The sequence below is a fragment of the Notamacropus eugenii genome, chromosome 7, assembly GCF_028372415.1.
Source record: "Notamacropus eugenii isolate mMacEug1 chromosome 7, mMacEug1.pri_v2, whole genome shotgun sequence".
NCBI classification, from domain to species: Eukaryota; Metazoa; Chordata; class Mammalia; order Diprotodontia; family Macropodidae; genus Notamacropus; species Notamacropus eugenii.
Genome location: NC_092878.1, coordinates 54,206,719 through 54,218,716, shown reverse-complemented (window position 1 = coordinate 54,218,716; position 11,998 = coordinate 54,206,719). Strand labels below are relative to the sequence as shown.

General features: G+C 41.9%; 1 protein-coding gene across 8 annotated transcripts in view; it reads right to left on the bottom strand.

Moving 5' to 3' along the window:
- PPIP5K1 (diphosphoinositol pentakisphosphate kinase 1) overlaps positions 1 to 11,998 on the bottom strand; it is a 44,037-nt gene that overhangs the window by 3,609 nt on the left and 28,430 nt on the right. For 5 of the 8 annotated variants that reach the window (XM_072624775.1, XM_072624766.1, XM_072624768.1 and 2 more), the window contains 2 exons: positions 10,586 to 10,717; positions 10,196 to 10,309 (listed from right to left, as the gene is read on the bottom strand). In XM_072624775.1, coding sequence (XP_072480876.1) covers positions 10,196 to 10,309; positions 10,586 to 10,717 — 246 coding nt within the window. The remainder of the gene's footprint in view (positions 1 to 10,195; positions 10,310 to 10,585; positions 10,718 to 11,998) is intronic. The other 3 variants (XM_072624771.1, XM_072624773.1, XM_072624769.1) reach the window with 1 other exon arrangement.

Here is an 11,998-nt window from a genome sequence, read left to right as displayed (position 1 = left end):
ACATTTGGGTAAATCTAAGCAGTTCATGTCAGCAGAAGGGAGAAGCTGGGGGGTTGAGAGCTGCTGTCCCTTGACCAATGAGACTGGATGAACTAGTCCAGATCAGGAACTGGTTTTTGGAAGCCCCTCTCCTAAGGGAATCTATTAGATTGGAACCTATTACTCCATCCTGAGTCATTGCAACAATGAAGTCAGAGTGGAGCTACTAAAGCTTAACCAAGGTAAAAGTCCTACTTGGGGGCTATATTTGGGGGCCTCTTCTCCTCCACGGCAACCTACTCTACCTTGAGTCTTTACAACAATACTACAGCTTTCCATTACCACCAAACAGCCAATCAAATGGGGGCTTCCACCAACAGGAAAGGTTCTGCCTCAACCTTCACTCCTGCTTGGTTTCTTTATCGTTGGACCCCACCCCCCCCAAGCTTGGTTTGGGGGCCTTCTTGCCCTTGACCCTTTCCCCACTTGGAGACTGTCCCTACTTGACTATGTCATCACTACAGCCCTCCATTCAGAATCAAGGGAGAGGGGCGCCTCCATTAACACCAAAACTTTAGTTCTAACACCAATTCTTCTTTTTCTTATCAGTGATTCTGGGAAAATAAGGTTAGAACTCCTCTGCCTCTCAGGGACTTGATTTAGAAACCCTTCATTCCAGCACTTTGAGGAAGCTGCATCTGCCCTGTTCTGCATCAACATGACCGTATAGACCTTCCTTACCAATATATACCCAGAAAAAAAACCAACAATGCCTTCATCCCACTCTTTCTACAACCCCCAATAATCATCAAGAACCTGAAGAAACCTCCTGCCACCAGGATCCCACCTAGGGCTTAGACATCAAGTCTGACTAGAAGTCATTCACATATTTCCTGTGCAGGGACTGTATTTTGCAATGTCCTCTGCCATTTTAGAATGAGACGAAGGAACTGGCACTGAAAATAAATTCAGTCACACTCATGAAGGTCTCATCCTGAAGACCAGACCCAGACAGCCAATCTGATATCCTGTATTCCCTTGATACTGCCTTCTATCTTCATATGATGCTTGCAGTAGAAGCCCCAGTCCAATGGCATTTTCCTGTCTCATGATTAGCAAACCCCTACCTTCCTCTTCCAGAATCATGAGCTGCCCAGGCAAAGACAAACAAGCAAACAAAAAACAACCCTTCAACGGCTACCAGTCTCTATTCTCTCACTGCCATCCACTCTTGCCCTATCTTGATGCCCTAGCGAGCTCTGCCCAGTCTGAACTCCCACCCTGGGGTTAACAAAACTGCCTTCATCTTTCACCTCTTTTTCTTCCATCCTTTACATCTTCTTGCACTCACAGACCCCTGCCTGTCTCTCCAGTACTAGGGATCCCTCATCCCATGCTCTGACCCACTGAACCAGGAGGAGGAGACATCTTCCTTGCTCCTCATTGCCATCTCCAGACCTCTCTGGCTGCCACTGTCACTAAATCTTGGAGATTGACTCCACACTATCACACTCTCGGGATCCTTGTGCAATCTTCTATGCATCCTGGGTCACTCATTCTCAATGATGTTAGCACCTGGGTCATGGTACTCCCATCCACACTATTCCCTACACTTATACTCAGGGACTTCAACATACAAGTAAATGCCTCCTCAAAACTCTGGTTTCTCAGTTCATCAACTTCAACTCTCATAACCTGTACCTTCATTTCAACTCTACCACACAGCTAGGTGGTACAGTGGATAAAGAGCTGAACCTGGAGTCAGGAAGACCTGAATTAAAATTTGATCTTAGATACTTACTAGCCATGTGACCACAGGCAAGTCACCTAACCTCTGTCTGCCTCAGTTTCCTCAAATTGTAAAATGGGGATAATAATAGCACCAATAACCCAGGGCTATTGTGGAAATCAAATGAGATATTTGTAAATTACTAACACAGTGCCGGACACATAGTACACGTTTAAGAAATATTTCTTCCTTTCCTCATCCCCTTCTAGGAGAGCAATACCCTAAATCTCACCCATAACCCATTACTGTTGTACTTCCATAACTTTGAAATTCCTCTCTTGGATCACAAATACTTATCTTTCTATCTCTTCTTCAGCCTTTCTCCTAAATGTACTCTTTGACCTCATCACAACCTGCAATCACTCCACGCCTCTCTGCTTCTCCCAGGATATTATCCCTGCTCTGGACTCATTTCCCTCCCTTTGCAGTTTTAATCCATAGTAAACCAGTTCAATTATACACCATCCTCTACCTTGCAATACCTTGCCTTTTGTCACATTTTATGCCTCACCAAGTCCTACACCTTACATCCCACCACATACTTTCCTTGCTCTCACTTGTATGCTGTTAAATGCCACTGAAGGAAGTGGCACAATTATGCTGGGTTCACTATAAATTTGTTATCTAATACCAGCTGAGACTTCACTCCTGGACAGTAATTCATATGTAGAATATACTTTGTGTGTGTGTGTGTGTGTACATGTATACATGGGGTAAGTTTTGAATACCAGAGGATTTTACATTTGATCTTGGAGGTTATTAAGGGAGTCACTGAGTGTGTTTGTGACATAGTCAGACCTCTGTTTAGGAAGATGACTGACAGGCCCTTCTTCCCACCTCTCAGTTGAGAACCTTATCTTATATTTTACTGAAAACATTGAAATCACTCCCTTTTAACTCGCTCTTCTTTTCCTCACATTACCCAGATGCTGCTGACCCCTAGTGCCTCCTTTACCCCAATCTCATGTGAAAAGGTGGCCCTCTGCCTTGCTAAGGCCTCTGCATGCAGTGATCCCATTCTGTCCCATTTTCTCCAACATTCTGCCCCCTCTATCATCGCCACTCTTTCTCCCTTATCTTCAATCTCTCTCTACTAGCTACTTTTCTGCTTACAGACAAGACCACATCTCCTCATCCTCAAAAAACACTCATTTGCCCCCCCCCCCCACATCATTGATCACTATTATCCTGTATCTCTCCTACGTTTTGTGACTGAACTCCTTGAGAAGGCCATCTACTACAGGTATCTTTCTCTCCTTTCACTCTTCTTAACTCTCTACAGTCTGGCTTCCAATCTCATCCAACTAAAACTACTCTCTCCAAAGTTACTAATGATCTCCTAATCTACTAGCCTTTTTTCACTTCTCATCCTTCTTGACCTCTCTGCAGCCTCTGACAATGTTGATACTCTCCTTGAAACTCCCTTTTCTCCACGTTTTGGGAATACTGTTCCCTCCTGGTTCTCCTCTTAAACTATATGAGGATCTCTTCTCAGTCTCCTTTGCTGGACTTTTATCCAGATCATAACAATTAGTAGTGGACATACCACAGGACTCTGTCTTGGGCTCTCTTTCCTCTCCCTTCCCCTTTCTCCAACTGGCATTCTCATCAGTTCCCATGGATTCAATGACCTCTATGCTAATGATTCTCAAATTAACTTCTTCAGCCCTAACTTCTCTGTTGATCTCCAGTCTCATATCTCTAACTGCCTACTGAACATCTCAAACTGGATGTCCTATAGACATCTTTGCAAACTGAGCATGTCCAAAACTAAAGTCATAATTTTTTCTATAAAACCTTTCCCTCTTTCCGATTTCCCTATTATGGTTCAGGGTACCATCATTCTCCCAGAACCCCAAGCTCACATCCTTGATTCTCTCTCAACCCTCATACCCACCCATTGCCAAGGTCTGTTGATTTTATCTTCATGATATCTCTTATATATGCCCCCTTCTCTTCCTTGACCCTGCCACCATCTTGGTGCAGGCCCTCATCACTTCATGCATAGACTATTATCATAGCCTGCTAGTTGATCTCAGCTGCCACAAGTTTCTCCCTACTGTAGTCCATCCTCCATTCAACTGTCAAGATGATCTTCCTAAAAAACAGGTCTGACCAGATCACCATTCTTCCCTGCTCAATAAACTCCAGTGGCTCCCTAGTACCTCCAAAATCAAATATAAAATCCACTGTTTGGTGCTCAAAGCCCTTCATGACCTGGACCTCTCTCCCTCCCTCGTCTTCTTACACTTTATATCCTACCACATACTCTGCAATCCACTCATACTTCTGTTCCTCAAATAAGACATGCCATCTCCCTCAGGGAACCCGTAATATTCTCCCTCCTCACCTCTGCCTCTTGGCTTCTCTGGCTTCCTTCACATCCCAGGTGAAATCTCACCTACAGGAAGCCTTTCCCAGTCCCCCTTAATTCTAGTGCCTTCTGTTGATTATTTTCAATTTATCCTGTATATAGCTTGTCTGTACATAGTTGTCTGAGTGTCGTACCCCTCATTAGACTGTGAGCTCCTTGATAGCTTTACCTTTCTTTGTATCCCCAGAGCTTAGCACAATAGGTGCTTAATATATTTTTACTGACTAAGTGTGTTTATGTGTATATAAATGATAAACAGTATAGCATAACAAATAAAAAAGTGACTTCAAAACCAGGAAGACATGGGTTCAGATCATACCTTTGACACCTACTACTTGTGTGACTTTGAACAAAAGTGTTCTCAGTGTTCTCAACAACTCTCTAAGAGTAAGTTACAGAAACAATGAGGACTGATAGACTAGATATAGGCTTCCTCATCTGGGAGTTCTCTACAGTGATGAAATCACACATCTGGCCAGATATCCATGGTATCACAAAGTCTTCGTGAAGTTTTAAACTATTAAACTTAAAAGGTGCACTAGGACTTCTTGGATGCCCTTCATGCATTTACATATGCCTCACCATGGTACAGCAGTAATCCTTGGCTCTTATAGGATATAATAAGAACGCATAGGCACTGGCATGCTCTACTGAGATGGAAAGGCCTTGACTATGTGCCCCATGACATTGTCTGCTCTTTTTATTTTGATCTTAGCTAAATATGGAGAAGCTCATCATCACTAGATTGGCTGCTAGGTGTGGAATTCTCAGGCCAGGCCATGGCAACCCAAGAAACAAAGAAAAATATAAAATGGTTTTCAGTCTTGCTTTTCAGCCCTATCCCACCACCTCCCATCCTTAGCTGCTTCTGCTGTGAAAGTAGCAAAATGGTAGAAGAGTAGGAAGAAGGTGCTAAGACTCACACAAGCTTCAGACTGTTAACGTTAACTTAGCTACTGATACTCTAAATGGGAAATCCTTGTTCAAAGACCAAAGAATATTTTTTTTATTGGAGGAATGAACTATATCAATGATGGCGTTCTTTCTCTAAATGAAACCAGAAGACAGAAGAAAGCCACAGTTAACAAAAAGGAGAGAAAAGGATCTCTTTGAAAGGAACATTTAAAGAGTTTGCAGATTTGGTTTCACTGTGAACCCAGAGGCAATAAGACACTTGTTGATCTCACTTTGCTGTCCTCATGATGAACATAAGCAAAGAGATTAACATGAAAATAATTACTGATTACGTATCAACATCTACTGCAAAGCATGAAGCTAAAAAAAATTCTTTGAATAATTCAACAAGATCCTCCAAGCCAAGTTAATATGTCTGTGACATCACTTTACATCATTACATCATCACAGTGATGTAATACTGTGACACCAATGCAAAAATAGACATAGGAGAGAATGGCAAAAAACATTAGAAAACATGATTCAGGAGTAAGAAACAAAAGATGCAAAAAGCTGGACTACTCAGAAGGCACTTGCCTATCTCTATTTATTTATCTATATATGTATATGTGTGCGTGTACGTATATAGAGAGAACATATTACACACACACATAGACATACACACACACATAGACATACACACACACACACACACACACACGCACCACATACATCTCCACTATTTTCTTCTAGAGAATAACTATAAAGTGCTGGGCATAATGAGCCTGAACGTTGTTGCTGTTTCATTTCAGCCATGTCTGTCTTTGTGACCTCATTTTCGGTTTTCTTGAAAAGAGACTGAAATGGTTTGCCACTTTCTTTTCCAGCTCATTTTACAGAAAAGAAAACTGAGGCAAACAAAGTTAAGTGACTTGCCCAGGGTCACACAGCTAGTAAGTGTCTGAGCGCAGATTTGAACTCAGGAAGATGAGTCTTCCTGGCTCTATTTACTGTGCCTCCTAGTTACCTTATGAGCCTGAAAAACACCACAAAAATGAAACTACTGAATAAATGACACCTTATATAGTGACTTTACATTTAGCAAAACATTTTACATGATCACATTTAAGCCTCATAAAAATCTGGTAAGAAAGATATATAGATATTATTATCCTCATATTACAAATGAGAAAATTAAGTTTTAAAGAGCTGGTGCTTCTTGCTCATGGTCACACAGCCAGAGTCAAGAGGTGTGGTAAACCCTGAGAGACAACGACTGGTTAATGATGTTGGGAGCCATTTTTGGATTATGGGTCTCTGTGCAGTCAGATAACCAACTAATTAGATGAAAGTTAAAAACACCAAACTAAAAAGGATGATTATGAGAAGATGACACTATAGTAAAAAATAACCTAACCTATTCTGACAAACTATTGATGCTAAAAATTGGGAAATGGATAATTCAAAACTCATTGATTACTTCCATTTCCTAAAGAAATTTAGCTGATACAATAAAGCAGGGAAGCTAAAAGAGCCCAGAAACAACCTCAGCCATCAAACATAATCTTTTTGCCAAATGAAGAGACATAGAAGCCAGAAGTAAAATCATGTGCAAATCAATACTGAGAAAGAATAAAGGACGCTTTTGTTTTGTTTTGTTTTCTGAAGCATTTCTTTCATAATATAGCAAAGAAGTAGTGAGAGAGGTAATGAATCTGCAGAAGGTGAGAAATTAGTCTTTCAGAAGGCTTGGTTTAAGACCTATCTGAGCCAGATCATCAAACAGCATGCATACATGAAATTGGGAAAACAACAAATAAATGAAAAATGAAAATAATCTTTACCAGTGCTTAAAAACATGTCTAAAATCCATCACATCTGGACTAACTTCTCAACTTCTGATGACCTACATTGCTCAGCAACTCTTCTGTAGCTTACAAAAATCTCTAACAGTCCCTATCAACTTAGGGACTTGCTTAATGCAGGGAGGCATTAAGTGACTTTCCCATGGTCACACAGGTAGTATGAGTCAGAAGTGGGCCTTGGATATTCCTAACTTTAAACTGGCTCTCTAGCCACTATACTACATTGCTTCTTGACATCAGGCAAGTTTTTCTAAAAATCAGAGCTGTCCAAAAGTGGAATGAGTTGCCTTAGGAGAGGCAGAAGGTGGATGAACACATTAAAGCAGAGACTTCTTTCAAGTTGGGCTGAACTAGAGGGTTGCTGAGGTCCCTTCCTACTCTAGGATTCTATAGATAAGTAGTCCATAGGATTGGTACATCCATATATCTTGTATAGGGACTGTAGATGGAACACAAGATGGGCCAAGAATTGCAAAGGGAGCAAGCTGGATTATATTTGGGATATCACACAATTACTTGCCTTCTCAGTAGGTAGGGGAGTAGCTGGAGGAACGGAGAGAATCTGGAATTCAAATTTTTAAGAAATAAATGCTAAAAATAAAAAAAAAGGACAATGCACAGTGCTTTTAATGATTCCATGCTGCTACCAGACATAAAACCTAACTTTTTTTTAACACCAGTATTTGACCACACATAGTATCAAAGTAAATATTCTTCCAGAGATGCTATGTGGTCATGAATTGTGAAACGCCATTATCACTGAAGAATCAAAACCAGAGTCACCTAAAGAACAATGGAGAGGTACATGGTAGATTGCAACATACAACCAATGATAAATTATATCCAAGAAGTGGTATAAAAGTTATCATCCAGGAAATGTATTATCAAAAAAGCAAATAGGCAGATTGGCTAACATGACAAAAAGGGAAAATGTTGGATGTTGCAGGGGATATGGGAAAACTGGGACACTAATGCACTGCTGGTGGAGTTGTGAACTGATTCAACCATTCTGGAGAGCAATTTGGAACTATGCCCAAAGGGCTATAAAATTTAGCAATACCACTTCTAGGTCTATATCCTAAACACATCCACAAAAAGGGAAAAGGACCTATTTGTACAAAAATATTTATAGCAGCTCTTTTTGTGGTGGCTAAGAATTAGAAATCGAATGGATACATATCAACTGGGAAATGGCCAAATAAGCTGTGGTATATGACTGCTATGGAATATTATTATGCTATAAGAAATGACAAACAGTATGGTTTTAGAAATCCATAGAAAGACTTCCATGAACTGATACAGAATGATCAGAATCAGAAGAACATTATACACAGTAAGAGAAGACCTGTACATGCCGAGATATTCTCAGCAATACAATGCTCCAAGGCAATCCCAAAAGACTAATGATGAAGCATCCTATCCACCTCCAGAGAAAGAGCTGACACAGACTGAATGCATACTGAAGCATGCTTTCTTTCTTTTATTCAAGTCTTCTTGTACAAAATGACTCATCTGGAAACGTTTTACATAATTGCCCTGTATAACCTATATCTGACTGCTTACTCTCTCACAGAGGGGCAGAAGAGGGAGTGAGGGATAGAATCTGGAACTCAAAACTTAAGAATGTTAAAAAAAAATTTTTTTTAAAGCAGATAGACTAGTCATGTGACTAGAGCAAAAGATAAGAAAAAGAAAGCCGGGATGTAGCCTTGGTACCTTGCGAATGCTAAAAGATCTAGTGGAAGGTCTTCCAACAACCCATCTTCTATGGAGGATATAAGAAAAGTGCATACAGAATGAGAAAGTATGAATGAATTACAATCTATATCCCAGAAGGGAATACCTATAGCAGAAAGATCATGAAACTCCTGAAATACTAAATTGAGAATAACAGCCAATCCACTGGATTACAGAATCAGGATCCAAAAAGATGTTGACATGATGTAACAATGAGCTAATCTAACAGGATGAAACTCAGTAGGTATGACTGTAAAGTTCTACACTTAAATTAAAAAAAAAAACAACTTTGTAGGTTTAGAATGAGGAAAGCATGGCTGGAAAACAGTTTGTATTAAAAAGATCTCAGGATTTTAGTAAACATCAAGTTCAATACAAGTCAATAACAATAAATCATTTATTGAGTGCTTTCAATTTAACAAAGCACTTTTCGGACAACTATTATAGTTTAATAAGGAGGAAAACTTACTATCAGAGCTATTTGAAAATTGAATAAGCTACCTTAAAGAATAGTGAGTCCCCCATCAGTGGATACATTGAAGCAAAGTCTGGATTACCACTTCTGGGCCATGTTGTAGAAGAGATAAGTGTCTAGGCGACGGTTGGACTAGATGACCTTTGAGATCACACTAAAACCCTGACATTCTAATAGTTTCAAACGGCAAGTGCTGCTCCACAACTCTGGTCACTACAGCCCATATGAGCAAAATCTGGGTCTCTCCCTTAGCTCTATCTCTAATGTAATCCAAGCAAAATAATGAAAGCAAGTTACATCTGACTTCAATCACTAGGCAAAAGACTTTGTGTTTTGGGGAAAGTCTCTCTGACATCAGTATCGACAGGCCAAAATCATCATCTAATGATCTCTCTACCCACTGTCATTCTTCCCTCCCTCACTGCCACAGCAAAAGAACATCTTGTGACCTGTCCACAAGGAAACAAATGGCTGAGACAATCAGGATGACCTACGTACTATCCCCAAGAACCAAGGGAGGGATAAGGAGTCAGGGGAGGCAGGATGCCTCCTCCTCCTCCCCAGTGCCTGAGAATGAGCTGAGAAAGTTGGACACAGAACAGTCAGTAGCAGGCTTTGATATACTATTCATGCCTATTCTATATATCCATCTCTCCTCCCTAGGCATATGTTCCTGGAAGGAAATAAAGAGTCCTATGAGGGATATAAAGGCAATCAGGTTTCTATTCTTTCCTCCTCAGAGGGCTCTTCTCCCTCCACAATCTCTGATTTGGTGGCCTTCCTCCTCACTATCTCTCAGGCTTACCTTCAAAGAGGGGAAATGATGAGGCAAGGTAAGCCAAGAATGCAGAGGTGAAGAGGGAGAAGATACTCCCCACAATACAACTTCCCAGCCTCAAATTACAGTGGATGGGGATACATCACCCTATAAGATGTCTATTTTCCTCTTCCTCGCTCTACTATCTTTCATCCACTTGCTTCTCATCCCACAACCCTCCTACTCCCTTCCCCATTCATCTATTTCCCCATCCCTTCATCCCCTACCCCTTTTGCCCCTATTCCCTCCCCCCAAGAGCACTCACACCATGGGGGCTTCTCAGAGCGCTGCCGGAGCTGCAAAGGGGGTGAGTGAAGGGTCTGGGGTGGAGCAAATGGGCCCCCAGGAGCCTGGTTGCTGTGCATGGAATCAAACAGAGCTGGAGAGGGAAGAAAGAATATACATGAGTGGGAGTTTGAGTGTGGGGGGGGTCCAAGGCCTTTCCTCACAGGTCTCAGCTACTGTACCCCTTCTCAGCCCTCTCATGTTGAAAAAACTGGGAAGGAACCATTTCTAGAGATGCTAGGGGTCAGCAGAGGCCTATGTGCAATCAGATGTTCCTTCCTAGCTTTGCCCAGTCCTATCCTGCCATGGTCCTCCGAATCAGACCATACCTTAGAGGAAGAAAGGGAGGTATCAGAGGGAATCTTCATACCTGCAGATACTTGGGCATCTGTGTGCCGTTGGCAGACTGAACTCAAGAATTCATTCACTTGGCGAAGGGAGAGAGCATTGTGCAGAGTCTCCAGTGGGTAGACAGTGGGCACCATGGAACAACCTTCAAATCCTGCCAGGGTTAAGATTTGAAGTAAACAAAATAAGCAAAAAAAAAAAAAAAAGGTAGAAGACACCTAGTCAGGCCTCAAGGAAGATGGGCAAGTGACTCCCTAAGGCACTAGGATAGTGAGCTAGCTCTCAAAAGCTAGTACCACTGAGCCCCTAGAAAAGTGAGATTTTCAGAATTACTAGGAAAGGAAATTCTGAGGCTCCCCTGTTGAAGCTTACCTTTCTTTCCTTCAGTGCCCCTGGACAGCCTAGCCTCCCAAAAAACTTGCCTCTAAAGACCCACAATTGCCCTTCTCAGGAAGCCCTAATTTACAAATGCCTAATTTAACAGGTTATTGTAATTCTACCAGAGTCAATCCCTAAAGCCTTCCGGGAGAAACAGATGTGAGTACAGAGCCAGACACTATAGTATCTGACATGAAGAGAGGTCACAAGACTGGGAGGAAGGAGAGGATTCTAGGATGAAAAGGCAATGGGGCTACATGGAGGGCAAGGTTCAGTCTTTAAAGTGTATGGAGTTGGAGGTGGGAGGATGGGTGGAACATGCAGATTCAGGAAGTGGGGAGGGGAGGTAGGATCTTTAGAAGCTGAAGGAGCATGCAGTACACACAGAGCTCAGCCCAGCAAAACCACATGCATGAGCAGGCTGGAGGGTGAGAGTTGTTTCGTCACATCAAAATCTCTCCTGTAGGAGGCCGCAGCCCCTGTGGATAGCAATTTGCCAAGCAGAAGAATGGGTCAGGTTCTCTCGAAGGGAAACCACTTTCTTGCCCCTTCCCAATAATTTTAGTGTTGGTCTCCACACTCATTGTCCAGGGTAGTAACAAGAATCAAGCTCGATATGTTTGTGATTTTAACCCCAAGGGCTGGTATGGGGCAAAATCCCCCTCTTGGAAGACCAAGTACGCACCTGGAAAACTATTTAATATAGTCCTTCTCACATGTTCTCTATATATCCCTAGGGGTATTGGAGGGAGAGTAGAACGAAAAGGTCTTAGAGACTCCAATCTCCCGTTCCATAAATTGGACCAACTTTGTAGCTCAAAGGACTCAGTCCTCTTTGCAACTCTATCTTAACTTCTTCCTGCCTCTGGCCCTGTCCTTATCTCAGGCCTTGCTAAGGAAACCAAGGAAGGCACTTTCCAATAACTCTGAGTCTCCCTATTTATTCCCCTACTGTGCAGTAGTGGTGGTGGTGGTGTCTCTTTGACCTTGGGTAATGTGCTTTGGCTCCTCAGATAAAAGGAACAAGTAGCCAAAGGGAACTTTCTTTTTGCAGTGA